Source organism: Plectropomus leopardus, chromosome 8 (assembly GCF_008729295.1).
Source record: "Plectropomus leopardus isolate mb chromosome 8, YSFRI_Pleo_2.0, whole genome shotgun sequence".
NCBI classification, from domain to species: Eukaryota; Metazoa; Chordata; class Actinopteri; order Perciformes; family Serranidae; genus Plectropomus; species Plectropomus leopardus.
The window spans coordinates 10979220-10998885 of NC_056470.1; the positions used below are offsets into that span (position 1 = coordinate 10979220).

General features: G+C 38.6%; 1 protein-coding gene across 2 annotated transcripts; it reads left to right on the forward strand.

Moving 5' to 3' along the window:
• Nucleotides 1–746: 746 nt before the first annotated feature.
• impdh2 (IMP (inosine 5'-monophosphate) dehydrogenase 2) lies at nt 747–16405 on the forward strand. Of its 2 annotated transcripts, XM_042491853.1 has the most exons (15): nt 747–1233; nt 3381–3429; nt 5085–5186; nt 5307–5381; nt 6501–6707; nt 7032–7119; nt 7257–7456; nt 7947–8037; nt 8948–9043; nt 10215–10286; nt 13477–13620; nt 13990–14134; nt 14657–14800; nt 15736–15819; nt 16016–16405. In XM_042491853.1, the coding sequence occupies exons 1-15, from the start codon at nt 1136–1138 to the stop codon at nt 16035–16037; spliced, it is 1617 nt and encodes a 538-aa protein (XP_042347787.1). In that variant the 5' UTR covers nt 747–1135; the 3' UTR covers nt 16038–16405. The 2 variants fall into 2 exon arrangements, with proteins under 2 accessions (XP_042347787.1, XP_042347788.1); XM_042491854.1 differs by lacking the exon at nt 10215–10286.
• The last annotated feature ends 3261 nt before the right edge of the window (nt 16406–19666 follow it).

The window sequence follows — 19666 nt, forward strand, 5'->3', positions numbered from 1 at the left end:
GCAGTATATTTTTAGCGGCAAACTATTAAAATAGGGTCATGTTGACACCACAGTGATGGCCTCAATGATGCACCTGTTAGTTTGTAACGGTGGTGAAAAGTAAGTCCAGTTTAAGCTACTTGTACTTAAAATTATTCCATATAATGCCATTTTTGTACTTCTACTCCATTACATTTCAAAGGGAAACTTTGTACCTTCTATGCCACTATGTACTACAAAAGCTTTATTTAAGAGTTACTTTTGCTAATGCAATTATTATTAAAACAAAATAATGTTAACTAATAAATTGAAACTGATGTAAAATCCTAGAATAAACAATGTAGGAATATAAAGTTGTTAAAATTAACTCAACCTTTGCCAGATTCACTAAAACATTAACATTTGTAATCCAAAAACATACGTTATTTTATACATATATTCACACCCCTCTGCTCTGATAAGGTACAGTCCCTATACAATATCAAAACTAGAGATCACTCAGTAGCCTTAAATATGTTTTTAACAGGTGCTCTTTTGAATTAAGCCTTTAAAATATAATATATTTAAAGTTTTTGCCATATCATATTAATTATAACAAGAAGTCATTGTGTTAATGCTGATGTTAATAGTCGACTCTTTACATATTACTTGAAAATACTTATTTCTTTATTTTCAATAACTGGGACACAATGAAAGTTATTTTCTGTTAATGATTTTTAAAAACATAGAAATGAGGGGGCGGGTCGACCGGAAGTGACGTCGGCGTCGGAAACGTTGTCAGATGGGAATAACGCACGTGTCTGAGGGAAGTGTAGAAAGAACATGAACGCTGAACCCCGGCGGGCAGAAAGGCCTGAGAGAGGACACACAGGCGTTCATGTTGACATTTTCTGTGCAGTTTCTTGCCAGTAACTGACACTCAGACGACGGGACTCTTCTCGGGTGCTTAGAGGCGCGTGGAGCAGGACAACGCTTAGACCGTGAAGTGACCGAGAGGAAGAGCAACACACAGGGCGACCGAAGAAAGTTCTCGGTCTCTGTTCCGGGGCCTGCGTGTGTTGTCTGTTTTTGTACTCGCTCGTCGCCATAGCAGCTTATTAACTTACTTTATTACTAGCTAAACATTAAAGGACCTGTGAGGGTACATTTGGACGTCATGGCGGACTACCTGATCAGCGGGCAGACCGGTTACGTTCCCGAGGATGGGCTGTCAGGACAGCAGCTGTTCAACGGAGGAGACGGACTCACATACAAGTAAAGACATGATCACTCACAGTCCTCTGTCCCGGACTCACAGGCCAGGCACGACAACACACTCACCCAACAGCTGCCGTACTACCGTCCAGTGTTGTAATGTGACATTAGCTAACTGCTAACAGTTAACCAGCTCCCTCCGCTTCACGTGTCACTGTTGAACTCACCGGAACAGCAACTTAATCTGCTGGTGCAAAAGTCAGTCATCCCTTTTTGGGGACAACAGTGGCAGTTTAATTATTGATTGGTCGATCTATTATTTGCCTAAATGAAAACTTTACTTCTCCTTTTAAAGGTATAGTCCGTAAAATGAATCCTACTCCCAAAACACTGCATGCTACATTTCCCATAATGCAACCAATGCTACTTTTCATCATGACTTACAGGGTTATCTTTACCTCCAGAGCTAAAGAAAACTCTATGCAACGTTTTTACAGGTTAAGTTAGTTAATACTTTTTGTGGCAAGTAAACTAAACTTAACATTGTGGATTGTCCCTTTAATTGTCCAAACTAATCACTCATTTACACTAGTAGTCACCAGAGAATGAAAAGGTGCCTTAAATTTCTAGTTCTTGGTAAATTATTAACCCAATGTATGCAGTTTGTAAAATGAAACTGGAGTCAGACGATCTGCTCTGATGTTGTGGCTTATTAATATAAACAGAAGTTGCATGGTTATTTAACTGTCTACTTTGATATAAAGACAATGTTTGTTGTGCCCCCAGACTTGCATATAACAGGTAATTGGCAGCACAGTTGGCAGCACACAAATACACAAAACGCACATTTGGATTTTGTTAATCCGTGAAGTTTGTTTGTTACTCTATTCTTATGGAAAGTTTATTGTTTTCACCTTTTAGATTACACATTGCCAGCCATAAAAAAGATTGCTGACAAATAAAATATGTGTCTTAAAAAAGGGAAAACACTTGTGTAGACTGAACTGCAGCCTCTTGGAAATGAAATGGGGATCACATTCCTTCTGTATACACACTGGTCCCAAATTTAGGTCCTAGCTTACGCAGTCATGTGTTGTTATGCTGTCCGGACACTGGATATTCTGATAGCATCTGCTTGGTAGTCCTAAACAACAAAGAGCAAATAGTAGTGTCGTGAATTGACTGGATGCAGGCACCTATTCATGTCCGAAATCCTAGATTATATCTATGCCATCTATGCCTCTTATACAGGGTTCGCCCTGATTTCAGTACACACAAAAATATATCATCGATACATAAAAACATTTATTTATATCTACAAATTCGTCAAAGTGTAAAGAACACAGCAATATTGAAGGATTTATTGATGGGGAAAATAATCTACACTTGTGGCACTAGTCTGTCATATCATTGCAGTGAAATACTGCTGTATCTGCCAACCCTTTATCATGATAGGCTTAAAATGTACATACTTATTCTTACCAATATCCTAAAAGTATTTAAAAGAATTGAAATGATATGATAGGAGATGTTGGGAAACACAGGTTACTCATTTCTTTTTGTTAAGCAAAGATGTTTGATATCAATATCAAATACAGTAGTATTAAAGCAAACGTGTACTAGTGACCCTTTGACCTGCCAACCCCCTGATGTTATTGATTCATTTAAATGCTATTGGTAATGTATCAAAGTAAAGAAGTAATGGCTGACAGTCACTCTTTCCACATCCTTGAACACATGGCCACATCTCTTTTTGGTTTCATCGTCACACTTTCCTCACTGCCACTCATACGCCACATGATCCACATACCTTGCATTTAAGCATTGCATTTAAGAAGTTCCCTAATGCAAAAACGTTTCACACTTACACCCGTAACCGGACCCATTATGAGGATTCCCGAGAAATGCTATGTGGTCTTTGGAGTAGATTAAGCCACATTACTTTTTCCTTGAATACCTGTTGCACGTGTTATTCTTTAGGTACATGTTCAGTTATCACATTAAAAAAAATCCTAGATTTATTTACTGTACCTTTATGTCAAATAAGTAATGTTTAGTGTTACCCTTATGTTTTAGTTATAAGTTTTGAAATGTGATTTTCCGGATTATGAATGAAATCTGTAATGTGCTCATGTTTTATTGGCTTAGGTGGGTTCAAAAATGTTCGGATGGAACTGCTCTAACCTTGTCTCTCGTCTCTCCCTCAGCGACTTCCTGATTCTGCCAGGCTACATCGACTTCACAGCAGAACAAGTGGTGAGTTGTGATGAAGGACAAATATTTACCAACACATAAAATCTGATTAACGTTGCTGTTGCGGTATTAAACTAATCTGAACGTGGGATGATGCTCAGGATGGGAGCAGATGAGGAGAGAGGGAGGATTATCGTCTGTGTGCTTCCCAGCACAAATATTCTCTGAATTTGGCTCATAGTGCCCCACAAACCAGAGCAGTAAATTATGGCCTCCTGGGATTAATAGTCAACCCTGGTACTTTCACTTCTAAAGCAGGACTTTGTAAGTGTAGCTGAAAGCTGCCGCTATGAGATTTAGGGAATAGTAAATTGTAAAACGTACTGAAACAGTTGCACAAGTAGACGAGATTCATCACGTGATAAAGCTTTACCCAACTGACTACCTTCCCTAGAATGTTATTTGTAACATGCTCTATTAGAGTACTCAAACAAAGTAATGTATTGTAAATACTCTGGATTACTTTTGGAATACTTCAAAATAATTTTGCGGGGCTCATTTGTCTAGTCTAATATTTTCTTTCCAAAAAACATTTCTGACATTGTTCTGGCTGTGCATCTCCTCTGCCATTGTTGTGTGGCAGATGAACTGCACACAGTTTTTTCAATCTGTTTATGGAAAATGTGTGCGTCATTTTATTTTACATTGTATCCCAACATCAAGCAAGTGTCCATTTCTGTCCTCTTCGAGTCCACATTAAATCCGTTACATATGAACTTCTGTTACATCTACATACAATGACTTTAATGAAAAGAGGAGCACCTTATTTATGACTGGATTGAAAAACATACCTTTGAGTTTTCTAAATAATCTGGTATACAGTAATACCGTGATACTGCCCAAGCACTTATTTATCTCCTTCCAGCCAGCTGCCCCCTCATTTAGGTTTTTGTAGTTAAATGAAGAGGTGTTTTGTCCATAACTCCTCATTTCAACTTCATTAATCAGCCGTTCTTTATCCATTGCAGTGCAAACAGGGCATCAGACCGAAGTTCAGCTCAAAACGTCAGCGTTACGTCACTTGAGTCTAGGTTGTACATTCCAATAGAAACCAATGCAATCAAACCGCTTTTTGTCGCTGACGCTCACTTGCGTCGCATTCAGTCATGACAGGGTACATATAAATATATATACACCAAGATCGCTGCTACACGTGGTCAGAACCACGATGAATTACACACAGCCCAAAAGAGGCATGCTCTGCACTCCACTGCATGGATTCAGAGAGCCTGTTTATTCAGAGTTTATTTATCTTGATTGTGTTGCATGTAAAATCACCAAATTAGACACTTTACCTCCTCGGGTCCCCAGCAATACACTCGCCAAGTGTGAAGTAATTTGGATGACTGGCCCTTGAAATTTGCCAGTGACACACTAGACACAAACTCACACACAGGGATTCCTTGCTTTTTTTAAAAGGATGAAGTCATTGTCCACATGGATACAAAGTTACCAGAGTTTTGAAAAGTCTTCAGCCAAGAAGACTTTTCAATAATCTTTATTATAGTGACTTAAAACTATGTTTAGACTGGAGGCAAAAACATATAGGAAAATATCTGTTACCAAATATCTCGACATACACGTGAACAGAGCCTGAGTATCATAATGTTTATATGTTTCTCAGTGTACCAAATATCCTCCTGATGTCTTTTGTCCAGGATCTGACCTCAGCACTTACCAAAAAAATCACCATGAAAACTCCCTTCGTCTCCTCTCCCATGGACACCGTCTCAGAGGCCAGCATGGCAATAGCTATGGCAGTAAGTATGACACATAAACACATGGTTTACCATGGGTATTAAAGCATTAATTTGTCCTGCTATCACATTGGCACACTGTGTTGATTGCTTACACACACCTGATGTGTTGTCTCCTCCCAGCTAACAGGTGGCATCGGCTTCATCCACCACAACTGCACTCCAGAATTCCAGGCCAATGAAGTTCGCAAAGTCAAGGTAGTGATGATGATATTTTCTCTTTACACTCCGTCATCCCCTTCTGGTCTTTCATTGAGTACTTTTACATGCACAAAACAGTCCGGTTTTAGCTCTTATTCCAAAAAGGACTATATTCCTACTAAGCTGTTAACATGTCTGATGAAAATGAGTACTCCACTAATATTCCCATTTACATGAAGCCGTGCATACTCCCATTAACGCTCCCTAATGTATCATTTATCACGTCAAAATATGGAAAAGTAGAACAGCTGGAGCCAATTGTCATGTTGCGTCTTTACATCAAAATAGGATTTTTTTTACCAGTGGCAGACTTGCTGGACTTCTTGTTTTGCTTAGAACTGTTGGATTGTCTTTGCATGCATCTCTAGCCCACAACCTTGCAAACTGTTGGTAATTATATTTATTTATAACATATCTATGAAAACTCACAACACTGACCGTAAACAAACAAGTGGCCGTGTGTTGCAAACTGCCGTTAAAAAAAAAAAAACCCAGTTGAGATTAATATTCTGAATTGGGTGTATACGTGTGTAAATAATGCTCCCAGAACCCGAAAAGTACAGGCATATCCTACATGTCTTAATCTGGAAATGCTAAACTCGGAAAACAGCCTGATTTGGAATATTTAAACAGAATATGCTGTTTATATGACGGTACCAAATTCAGAATGTTGTCATATTTGGAATAAAAGGGGAATACTGGTGTGCATGTAGCTAGTCATTTTCCTCATCTGCTCATCATATTCTTACATGATCATTTTTCTTTATTTTTGTCTTTATTAATCTGATGTGCATCTTTTTTTCTGCCATCTCACATCAGCTTCTCTTTGTCTTTCTTTATTTTTATTTGCTGCTCTCAGTTTGAATGATGTAGAAGTGTGTCATGTCCCTGCATCCCTTGCTCCTCTGCTCTAGATTGTAGGCAGTTGAATGCTCAAATATTCTTCATCCAACCCTCCTTATTTAATCCCTTTCACCCTCTCTTTCTTTTCCATACTGGCTTTCAAATGCAACTCCCGTTTGTATTTCTTTTTGTTTTACACCATTCTGCTCCTGCCTCCTGTATTCTTCCACACCCGTCCTTTTCCTCACCACCTTCCTTCCCTCCCACCTCCAGCGTTATGAGCAGGGCTTCATCACAGACCCAGTGGTGATGAGCCCCAACGAGCGTGTTCGGGACGTCTTCCAGGCCAAGGCTCGCCACGGCTTTTGTGGAATCCCCATCACTGACAACGGCAAAATGGGCGGCAAGCTGGTGGGCATTATCTCTTCCAGAGACATTGACTTCCTGAAAGAGGAGGACCACAACCTGCCACTGAGCGAGGTGGGTGGAGGCTGGACATGCCTGACTTAAAACACTGTGCTGCTGGATGCAAGTTTTTGGAACTGATTAATTGAAATTTTATGAAGCACTTTGATATTTTTGTGTAAAACAGAGCCTCACCCATACTGAATTTTTGAGACTGATGTAGGATTATTTTCTAATTGACTGAGTAATAAATTTTATGGACAAAAATGATTGTAAATATAACATTAAATTACTAAACAGCTAAAACCTACAGAAAAGTTTCTACATTTCCTGAAACATCTGCACCAAGCTCCGATACGTCCTTTTATTCATGTTCTGTGTGTGTCCCTGTCTTGACAGGTGATGACGAAGCGAGAGGATCTCGTGGTCGCCCCTGCTGGAGTGACACTGAAGGAAGCTAATGAAATCCTCCAGAGGAGTAAGAAAGGTCAGAAGGATGTTACATTTTTATTCTTTACGAGCAGGATTTTTTATCATTGTCGTTAAAGTATGACATAGCAGAGTTTAACTTGCATCCAGGTGTGAATGTATGAACACGTTTAACCTCCCGAATTCCTCCTGCAGGAAAGCTGCCGATAGTGAATGAAGAGGGCTCCCTGGTGTCCATCATCGCCCGCACAGACTTGAAGAAGAACAGAGACTTCCCTCTGGCCTCCAAAGACTCGCGCAAACAGCTGCTATGTGGCGCTGCCATCGGCACCCACAACGACGACAAGTACCGATTGGACCTGTTGGTGCAGAGCGGTGTGGATGTAATTGTACTGGTGAGCAGGACTCTAGGATGAGTTTTAGAGATGGAGACCAGACAGGGCAGACTGGGCTCAACTGGCTTGCAATTCTCTATTGGGAACAGTTTCCGACTTTGTGGTGCGGATTAGGGAGCTTTTATCACTGACAAAGCGGGACCGTTGGTGGAGAACAGACTGGAACTCAGCTCTTTCACAGATATGTAATGGGTTTACTGGGTTTACTTAATTTAGCAGCATTGTGGTGCACAGCAGAGTAGATATCAACATTTCTGAAGCATACTGTACGCTGTTGAATTCGCTACCATTGAGTGTGTTAATGAGGATTTTTGATGAAATGAAAATCCCTGATCTCACAACAGCGGGAGCAGATTTGATGGTGTGAAGATGATTTGCTCTGGATTCAGTACATTTGAGGTTATAGGTTGTCTGAAAGCTGTGAAGTGTACAAACTCAGAGTAATGATGCTCTGTAAATAACAATGCCATGTGTCTTTGTGTCCTTCCAGGACTCGTCTCAGGGCAACTCAATCTTCCAGATCAACATGATCAAATATATCAAAGAAAAGTATCCAGATCTACAGGTCATCGGAGGCAACGGTAACCACACCTTTCTTTGCCTAATAGCCAGAAAGGTTTTTCCATTGATCCCAGTGACCCTTCCTCAGTGATCACGTTGCGTAGTTAGAAATGCTCACACTGTCTATGGTTACATTCACACCAGTATTTCCCTTATTATTTAAAATATGACAATGTTCAGAATTTGATGCAGGTCATGTAAACAGCATATTCAGTTTAAATATTCAAAATTAGGCCGTTTTCCAAATTGAGCATTTTTCGATTAAGACGTGGGATATGCCAGTGTTATACAGGTTTTAGGAGTGTTATTTGGGCATGTAGCTAATATGCGTTGTTCTGCAGTTTGTGACAAACGGGGGGGCTCTGTGCATTGCCATGGATAAATTGTACACAAACAGACTCCCCAACAGTTTGTCATGCTGTGATAGAGATGCACGCCCAGAAGAAAAGCCCTCATTTCTGGATGGCAGAAGAAACATACCTGCTTTAAAAGAATATAAAAGAGGTGGTTATCAGTAAGTTTTTGAATATGCATAAATATTGCAGCGACAACCTTTTCAAGGCAGTGGTTGAAGGAGTGAAAGTGGAGACTGAGCTTGCATGGTCCAAGAAGTCCCTCACCAGTGGGGAAACTGTGGAAAAAAAAATATTTTAATGTAAAGAATTAAAATGACCAGCAGCTCCACCTGTTCTACTTTTCCATATTTTGACACAATGAAGGACATGTTAATGGGGTTTGCGCAGCTGCATGTAAACTGGAATTTTATGAAATATTCATTTTCATTAGCTATGTAAATAGCTTAGTGGGAATATTGTCTTTTTCAGAATAAGGGCGAAAGCCTGAATATTTTGTGCATGTAAACATAGTTGGTGAGAGACAATTGTCACAGTTCAGCTCTGACTTCCCTCTGTCTCCCCCTCTCTGCTGTAGTGGTGACTGCAGCTCAGGCTAAGAACCTGATAGATGCAGGAGTGGACGGGCTGAGGGTGGGGATGGGCAGTGGCTCCATCTGCATCACACAGGAAGGTGAGTGACTGACTAGAAAACACTGCATCACCAACAGCCTCACTAACTGCTTTCATCCATAAAGCAACATCAGCATTTCTGTTACCTCAAATGTGGTGAAATTTGCCAATCAAAGAGGAAAAGGACAATTTCAGTGATATTATGTGCAGGTTGTCATTTTTTTGATTGACTTTGGTTTGGCAGTTGAAAATGGGATGCTGGGTGTCCAGTTTCCTTGATAACATGATGTCAGCTCAGTGATGGCATGAAAATGATTGTTTGCTTCATCAGTTAGTGATTTTAGCCTGTGTAGTGTGTCTTAGTGGAAGTCCATAGTGGAGAGGAGTTTGCATGGTCTGGAAACTGTTTGACATCCTCCTGGTTTAGTTTTTTTCATGATGTTCACATCCTGTATATCACTGTCATATGGATCATCAATATTGTAATTTAATGCATTGGTCTATTCTGTACACACATCTGTTGCACCTCTGTCTGTCCAGGGAGAGGGATTCTTCCTCAGTTGCTCTTTCTGTGGTTTCTTCTGCTTTTCCCCCGCTAAATGGTTTTTGAGGGAGTTTTTTACTCATCTGCTGTGAGGCTCAAAGGTTAGAAAGGTGTTGTATGCTGATCAGATAGTAAAGCCCCCTGAGGCAAAATGGAAACGTGATACTGGGCTATATAAATATAATTGACATGATCTGAAAATTGATTGCACATCTAAACCTTTTCAGAAGGCTCAGGTGGTAAAACAAGCATGTCAGAACGAGTCTCTCTGGCGCCGCCTGCTTGATTACCTTTGCAAGTCATGCAGATTGTTAAAGAACATGAGCTGTGATTGGTCGGAGTTCAGTGTATAGTATGACATTTCATAACTAAGTTTGGATTTTAAATTTTAAGGATTCACAAAGCTGTGATTTGTCTGGCATAGTTAAAAGGTACACAGTAGATATTGTTTGTCTCTTTGCTTCTTGTTGTCTCTTTTTTGTCTTTTTATCTTGTCCCAAGATTCCTCTTAAATGACTAGCAGCATTTGTTCTTGTTCATTTTCTTTTGCTTATGGTTTTCTTTACTTTTGTCTGTCATCTTCATCTTATTTTCTTCTCACCTGCCTCCTCGTCTTAAATCCCCTCTTCTACTTCCCACCCTGGTGTTTTTATGGTGTGTCTTCGTGTGAGTGTGTGTCTATGTCCAGCTCCCCCCACTGTACCACCAGCAATAAAGCTCCACAGCCCCAAAACCCCAACCACTGTTACGGGATACTCCAGTAAGTTTTCCTGCCCACCTTAGCCTGTACTGGGCTCCTATTGGCTCCACTTTCACAGTGTGCCTGCCCCCCTCACAGCCTGCTGCATTGATTGGTTAACAGCTTTGCATCAGTAAAAGTAGCAGAGATAGTTGTCGTAGGATTTTTGTTTTTGAGAGCTGGCCTTGGGTGTTTGAGGTTTTGGGGTTTTGCTTGTCCCTGTGTCCTCACTAATCTGTCAATCATCCTGAGTGAATGTTGCTCCTCTTCCACTCACTTTACTGACCCGCTGGTCTCTGGTGTTGATGATGTCATTATAATAAGACCACGTCTATTTGTGTCCATGGATTGCTTGTGGATACAATGGTCAGATGGTGGTTAGTTTAAAGGGATAGTTCGGATATTTTTGATGTGGGGTTGTATGAGGTAAGGTAGATAGTATGGGGGCAGCACAATAAACACATTTTAGCCACTTACAAAATACTATAAGAGTTAAAGTGCAGCTACGTTGTGAATATTTTAACCTCTTTCCCCACTTTCACCTCCAATTGCCGTCTGACAGATCATTCTGACAGGGACGGCTTCAGCGCCCCATCTATGCTCAGACTCCTTTGACAAAAACACTCAGGGACTTCTGGTCTAACGCTGACTTTATCAGTTAGTTTGTTTTGGACTTTGTTGAATCCGAACACAATAACTCAAAGTTACTGATAGAGGCTGCAGTAGACCATCAGCTCTTGTTTTCAGCAGTATAAAATCACTGTTTTTCTCAATGGAATCTGGCTTTAAGGAGAGTTGTGTAACAGCTTCCCCATCTGAAATTGCTGTTAGATGGCAAGATAAGGTACTTAAATATTCTAAATAGCGCACGATTAAAACAGATAACGGCGTTTTTAGGTGGCTAAAATGTGTTTTACTGCTTCCACTGTCCACAGCAGTACGTTGCTTCTCCAAATTAGGGGCATGCCGTCTGACATCTACTATATTTTAATACATATTTAATAGTACCTTGTACAGCCAAACTTCAAATGATCTAATCTATCCCTTTAAGGCCACACCTTGTGTGCTGCTCCTGTGACAGGATTGTGATTCATTGGCTCCTCCCATCATTGTATCAGTTGCAGCCCACAGCTCTCATTCATTTCTAACACCATCCCTAACACGTGGCATTGGAGCGAGTGGCTCAGAAATGCAGCTGGCAGCCTCTAGGTGTCTTTGTGTAGCAGAGGTGGTGAACCTGCTGAGGTTTGATTGGGATCAGGCAGGTTATATTTCAGCTGACACCTTTGCGTTATAATTAATCATTATTATCAAGGACAAGGCGGCCATGATAAATGTATCTTTGTTTAGCCATTTGTGTCATATTCTGATTTTCATGACCCATTTTTTAGTAGTCAGCATAATACCGTCATAGTCTGCCAAAGATGCCAACTGTGATTTCTCCACCCAAAGCAAAATACTTTTATATTGTAGCATGGCTCTATAAGACGCCACATCACCTGCTGTGTGTAGTCTGAGCAGCATTGGGGCTGAAAAAAGATGAGCTGTTTCTGTGTTGTGTGTCTTTTCATTTTTACATCAAGTTTTCTAAGACTATATGTACAGAGCAGTAAAAAACACAGTCATGTATTGTAGCTTCAACACACGGGTTTCACAGATTATTAAAAACACGCACTGTATATCATAACACATAAACATAATGAAAGAAAGTCACTACACTGTCATCTACAATGTTTTAAATTATCACTTAGAGGCCAGGGTGAAGTCCCTTTTAATAGCTGTAGTTCAGTATAAAGTTAAAATCCTTAAGATTTTAATTCAATCAAGCCAAACATTTTTGATTTTGTTTATGGTGAGCATTTTTGCAGTAGTAGCTTTTCAAAGTATTCACATTCTATAACACTGTAATGCTCCTTTAATACATAACGTTGATTGTAATTCATTCCTGTCATAAATTTAAGTTACTACACCAGCTGCTCCTCTGTTGTATGTTGCTTGCTGCCTTACAAACTTTGGGACCTATGAGATAAGACTTAATTAATTAATAGAAAGTCACGTTACAGCAGCTCAAACGTCAGCAGCAATAGAAAAGAGGAAAAAAATGATTTGAGTGAAGAGTAAGGATAAGAATATGACAAATAAAAATGATATAAAATTGAAAATAAAATGAAAATAAAATATAGTATCTGTATGTACACACTAGATATACCTTTCACATACACAGAAACTGTGTTTCCATGATTGATAGTTGCACAGGATAATTGTAATGCACATAGTGTGTCGTATATTATCTGGAAAATACAGAATTTGTATTAAACCACAAGCGCCCTTGTAACTTGTACAAAGAGCGCTTGGCAATATTTATTCTCAGATCATGGCCATCAATACATAGCAGGATAATTAGGACAAATATTTTGGAAAGTACCATGCAGCCCCGAGTTCACAGGAAGTAAAACAGCTCTACTGGTTAAAAAAAAGGAATCAGGATTTTTCTCTTTGTTAGCATATTTGAGTCCCTTACTTGATGGTAGTAAGATTAGTGGTTGAAATCTTAAAGATGTTAAAGAATTAATTAGTGCTCTTCAGTTGAATAGAGGCAAGATTTAGTATGTGACCGGTTTGTAGTCTCAGCGGTGTGTGCGTGGGATTTGTTTGCTGATGCGACAAGTTTAACTTCCTCATTCTCACTTTTCTTAAACTAACATGACAATAGAAAAAGTCATGTTCCCAGACTGTCTACTCATTCACAGTGTGAGCTTTTTTTTTTTTTTTTAACATCACTGGGATTTTCCACCATGCATGCTTGTCAACTCAGTTGAACTCTCTGAGCTCCATTAGGAAGTCTTTGATAATCAAATGATCAGACAGCTGATGGCTTCTGGTTCTAAAGCTCGTCTGTAGGGTGAAGTATGTTCCTGTAAACTTACGATGATGACATCAAAGAATGATTGGCTGGTAAAGACACAAAAAACTAAATTTTATTCCAACTCCCTATGCAAGTCTGCAATGCCTTTCACGGTGAAGTGAGTTAGTAGTATGTGAGCTTCAGTTGTGTTTTCGCCGCTGGTTTGTCCTGTACTACATACCGACCTCTTAACCTACCAGCCATCATGAGACTTGAAACATGTAGCTAAAATGAGTAAATCCAACAGCTGTACACATTTTCTCACGTCATTAATTCGTCCACCATCTCTCTTCTTCCTCTCCTCAGTGCTAGCGTGCGGCAGACCACAAGCCACAGCTGTCTATAAAGTATCAGAGTATGCCAGACGTTTTGGCGTGCCGGTCATCGCTGATGGCGGCATCCAGACTGTCGGGCACATTGCCAAAGCCCTGGCTCTGGGAGCATCCACAGGTATGGATAGATGGGTGTTTCAGAGTTTAAAACTGAAATATTTAGATGACAGATGAGATATGCACGCGAGTGAAATTAAACCATTTTATTTTAGATTTGATTACAAGATCTATTTGTTTATTATTTTTTGTAATAGTCATCTGTCACAGTTTATGTAATACATGTTACAGAGAGGATTATAATTTGAACAGTAGATTTTCAGATTTGGATTATGTTGTTTACTGCCCTCCGTGTGAAACCAGATTTACACTCAAAAATAGCAAAAAGACCAGCTGTTTCCAGACTTTTACTCCATTTAAGCGTTTAAGTCGTTTTTTTAATTCATTTCCAGTCTTCTAACCTAACTTCCACTCACTAAACTCTGTCCAGTGATGATGGGCTCTCTGCTGGCTGCCACCAGTGAAGCTCCAGGGGAATATTTCTTCTCTGACGGCATCAGGTTGAAAAAATACCGCGGGATGGGCTCCCTGGATGCCATGGACAAAAACCTGGGCTCCCAGACCCGGTACTTCAGGTACAGAAACGCTAACACTGGTTTAATGGACTGCATCATTCAAACTAATTAGAGCTCATAGTTGGGTAACAGCAGGAGTGACTGTCTGCTGTACTCACTCTTACCCCAAAAGAGAGAAATATGAAAGTGCACTTTTGCATTCTACACGGTGTAGCCTCGTCTCACCACAAATGTTTTTCCCAAATGTCAACACTTCTTCCTCATGTGATTCTCAGTGGTTTCCAAAACTTTTGCAGTCACACAGAGTTGCAGACATTTTATTGAATAATGCTCATGTCGAATCTTCATTTTGGTTTGAAAGTAAATATCACAACATTCTCAAAAGGAGAGTATTCAGAAGATGAATTCCTTTAATTTAATCACCCTGTTATGAATCATTAGCCACACAGTGGCAGTACACAGGCTGTGCACAAGATCCTTTGCTTTAAGGTGAGAGACAGGAAACCTCACAAGAGTGCACTCTTTCTGTGCAACTGTTACCATCATACCACTCATGTCTTTATTTCCGTCCTCCCCTCACAGTGAGTGTGATAAGATTAAAGTTGCTCAGGGTGTTTCTGGAGCGGTGCAGGACAAAGGCTCCATCCACAAGTTTGTTCCATACCTGCTGGCTGGCATTCAGCACTCCTGCCAGGACATCGGAGCGAAGAGTCTCACACAGCTCAGGTAATAACACACAGGCAGACTGTTGATTGTGTAAAATTGTCTCTTAGGGAATTCTCATGGGATGGACGTACATGCGCACAGAATAGTAAAACAAAGGGGGATTTTTCTTCATGGGCGATTTTAGTGGACAATTTTGGCAGTTTAACTTGGAAGTGAAATGGAAAAGATAATTTCTCTATATGTGCACTTTTCCCACGTGGCCTTTAAATGGCACTCAGGCATCAGAACTTAGAAAACCAATGCTGAAAATATTATTAGCATCTACAGCTTCCTAGTATTGTAACGTCTAAGTAGACAGTTGTATGCCATTGAATCATGCAAAAGGTGCAAGGTAACGTTATTGTCATTTTTCTTAAATGTAGTTTAAGAGGAAATGAAATTTTAGGTGATCCTAAATCCTGCTCCATCTTTTGGCGTTGAAGGAGGAGTTGAGGAGTCTCACAGCCTGGGGAAAGAAAAACATCACAGTTTTGTATGTCCCCAAAAGAGAAAACATCAGTCATGACAACAGGTCATAGTATAGTCTGACATCAACAGTGTTCGGGGTGTGATGCATTGTGCTCTGTCTCTATGATATACAGCGTAGTATGCCCTAAAAGTCATGGTAAACTCATTAAAATCATTAAAAAATCATACTACATAATTCGATAAAAGTCACCGTAATGCGTGTAGAAATCTAGTCCCCACATTGGAAGTCTTATGATTTCATTCACACATCCTGACTGAGTGCTTCTGAAAAACTGTGTCCACCCTACTGTATTGTAAAAATGATTAACACAGATGTTTTTGTGCACAAATCACTAAAACAGAAAACCATAATAATCAGAGTGGACGTGAGACCTTTCTTTAGGCTTGGTACTTGGTACCCAGGGTTTGTGTTGCATGATATATTCTTAACCCCGTGGCTGTATGTTGCATTTCTCCCCCCCTGGCAGAGCCATGATGTACTCTGGAGATCTGAAATTTGAAAGGAGAACAAATTCTGCTCAGGTGGAGGGTGGAGTCCACAGCCTGCACAGGTACACACACACAAACTGGTGTTTCTCCAGCACAAATTTACTACTTTGTGGGTTATTTCAGCTTCATGTCAACACACAGACTTTGAGTTAAACTTCCTGTTTAGCCCATCCAGTCTGTCGTAACAGGAAACCTCAGAGAGCATTGTGGAAAGGTGTGATCTCTCCCACACTGACCAGCTCTTCTTTTTGCCCACAGTTATGAGAAGCGTCTGTTTTGAGAGGAAGCCAGCCATTCAGCCAGCATACGGAGATTCCTTCCAACAGACACATTATGCAAAAACACTACTTGCCAGGCCCTCTTACATTCATACTCCACACATACACACACCTGCCTAAGTTTCATACAAAGTAGTCTTTAAAGGTAAGCTCTCACACACACACTGTACTCTTCCAAGGATCCATTAGTCTTCCTGCCAGTGTCATCTATGCATTGTCTGTGTTTGTGTGTGAAGGAGGGGAACTAAGCCTTTATCAATCAGTGCACGTGTGATTGAGTCCTCCAATGCCTTTCATGTTATTATTAAAATAAAATGTCTGGTGTGTCCATGTTAAGGCAAAAAAAGTCGTCCAATAATAAAGCGTACTTTTTTTTCACAAGCTGCTATTGTCAGTATGTGTCATTTTACATTCATCTGGAAAACATTAGGATTGTTTTTAAGATCCAATACATATCTTTTAGACATTAAAGCAAGATTGACTTTTTCAGATTAAAAAAAAAATCTACAGAATGCAGAGACAATTTAATAACTTAACAATTGGCTGGATTCTCATGTTACCTGCAGAGGAGAAGTGTAGCTAAGAAAGACTTGCTGCAGCCTGTTGTCTCTAATGAGAAACAGTCACCAACAGCCAAGAGATCCAGTTTCTGTTTATCTGATGTAGGAAACCAGGAGAGAAAATCTTGCTATAGTGCAGTTTTTAAAATATGACCACCATACATTTTATGTTATTACACGAGACATTGATTGAATATTAAAATTATATAAAAACAATAAAGAATTGACATAATTTCCAGACAAACTAGCAGACAAAAATCAAAGGCAGAATTGGTTCAGAAAAAACAAATTGTACATGGTTCCCATTAAATTACTAGTAACACTATTTTTAGGCCCCATAAACCTCTAGTTCCTTGGAAAGTAAAAAAAAAAAAAAAAAAATTGGTGCTGATTATCAGTGGTGGAAGTACTCCAATGCTTCACCTAAGTAAAACAACAAAAGCAAAATATACCTTAGCATCAAAAGTGTTCATTTTGTAGTTTGTTGATATGGAGACCATTTGAGGTACTTTGCATACTTCTGGGTATTTAAGCTATCAAGTCCTGCATCATATGTAAGCATATCATGAGTTTTCTGGGGACCTCTCAGTTTTTGATTTATCATAGGAAAGATGATGTAAAAAAAAATACTAAAAACCATGGGGCTTCTAAAACTTCTATAACTTTTTTTTCTTATACTTTATTTTTTTTGTAAACAATTTCCATACAGCTTTTCAGTTTGCAATATCCCACAAATACATTTCCCAATCAAAATATACATACAAAGACATACATAAGCAACATATATGCTAAATAAATAAATTAATTAAAAAGGTATTGAAAAGACTCACATTTTCCATATTCCTTATTTTGTGAGTCACTTTTTCAAGAAATTTTACTTCTTGAATCATATTTTTCCATATTAATGAGTCTGGCGTTTTGGGTCTTTTCCACTTTTTAGTTATCTGTTTCAATGATTCTGAAGAGAGATTTTTCATCTTGGTTGAAAGTAGACGGAGGTTTCCCTAGAATGATGTGTTCTGCTTTTAAATAAAGAGTTTTGTTTTTAGATTTCTTCCATCAACCTAAACACTTCCAACCAATATCTGTTTAATACTTTGCATAATTCCTCCACAATTCACTGAGCACTGAGAACTCATTCTTTTATATTTTGATACATTTTGGGAGTTTATTTCTTTGTTTTTAAAAGTATATTACATGACAGTACATAAGACAGTTAATGCAAAAAAAAAAAACCCAGCAACAACCAAATCTAATTCTATGGTTAAAATAAAATATAACATTCCTCTGATGCATCAGGCAACAACATAGTTACTATACAATTTCAGGTTTGCAGCACAATACATACTACTCAGTCCCATTCACCTAAGAAACATTAAACAAGAAGAAGTATCAAGAAGTATCTCTTTTATTTTCCAAGCTAATTTTCTCCAAAATAAGGAATTGGTAGTTTTGTGAATTTCAACAAACATCTGTTTCCATTCTTCATCTGTTATTTGTATTTCTAACTCTTTTTTCATTTATGATATTGATAGTTTCTCCCTGTTTTCCTTGTAATATTTCATATTCAACATGACAATATCTATAAAAAACTATTGCTTGATATTTTATAATGTTTAGAGATATTTTCAAATGATTTAATCTAATTTCCCTTACACATTTGCCAGAATCTTACCAGTCCCTTTTCAGTCCATCTATTAAAAACGTTATCTATTACATTTGGTTCAAATTGTGGATCTCTGAAAATTTCCCTCAAATAAATCATTTCATTTTCTCTTATTTTCTTTACCTCGATAATCCTCCTCCATGTTTAACTGTATTGGTGACACAATAATTGTTAATCTTCATTATTACTTTATTATTTTCACAGAATATGATTGTTATCAAATTCCTTAAAAAAACGTATATATATATTGGTAATTGGAAAAAAATTAAAATCTTGGTAGTGTAGTCATTTTTATGGATTTAGTTTTTTTCAAATATGGATAGATTTAACAGTTTCCATCTATTCATTTCATCCATAACCTGTTTGATTAATTTTATATAATTAATTTCAAAAAACTCCTCCAGGTTTTTAGGAATCCAAATCCCCCAGTATTTTAGTTTATTGCATTCCCATTTAAAGTTATAGTTTCTCTTGAATTCCTTTTCCAGTTGATCTCCTATTGTCATTGCTTCTGTTTTATGAGTATTTAACTTATAACCTGAAAATAAACTATATTTTTTTTATTTCTGTAATTAGAAATTCTAGAGATTTGTTGACATTAGTAACAGTTGCCATTACGTCATCTGCATAAAGCACTCATTTATGTTCCTCCCCTCCTTATTCTCTGTTATATTCTTGTTTTGTCTAATACTTTCGGCTAGGGGTTTCATGCACAGTGCAAATATTTGGGGTGAGAGAGGATCACCTTGTCTTGTAACTCAAACGCCTCGCATGTTTTAAGTATAAAGCGCTATGGCCGTCAGTCGAAAGCTTTTTCAGCGTCCAGGGTCAACATTAGCATCTGCTCTTTAAATTTGGTAGACCACGCAGCAAAATCCAAAGTGCGTCGCACATAATCTAACAGTAGTCTGCCATGTACAAAACCAGTTTGATCTGAATTTATGTGGGGTTATTCTTAATAATCTATCTGCCATAACTGCTTTAAATAATTTCTGATCCACATTTGAAAGGGAGACTGTCCTGTGTGAACTACACTCTTGTGCGGTCCTTAGCTTCCTTTGGTATCACACTAATAATAGAAGTGTTCCATGTGGGAGGCCATCTTCCTTTTTCCAAAATAAATAAATTATTTAACCAAAATTGGGCTTAATATTTCGTTAAAGGTTTTGTAGAACTCATTTGTGTTTCCGTTACTTCCTGGACTTTTATCCTTTTTTACTTTTTTGTATAGCTGATAAGATTTCTTGGACAATCACAGGTTGTATTAGTTGTGAATTCTGCTCATCCACCACTTGAGGTAGATTTAGTGATTTCAGATATTGTTTACCTCCTCTTCTATTGTCCTCAATTTCCTCATAAAGATTTTGAGAATATTTTAAAAAACATTCTGAAATGTTTGACTTTT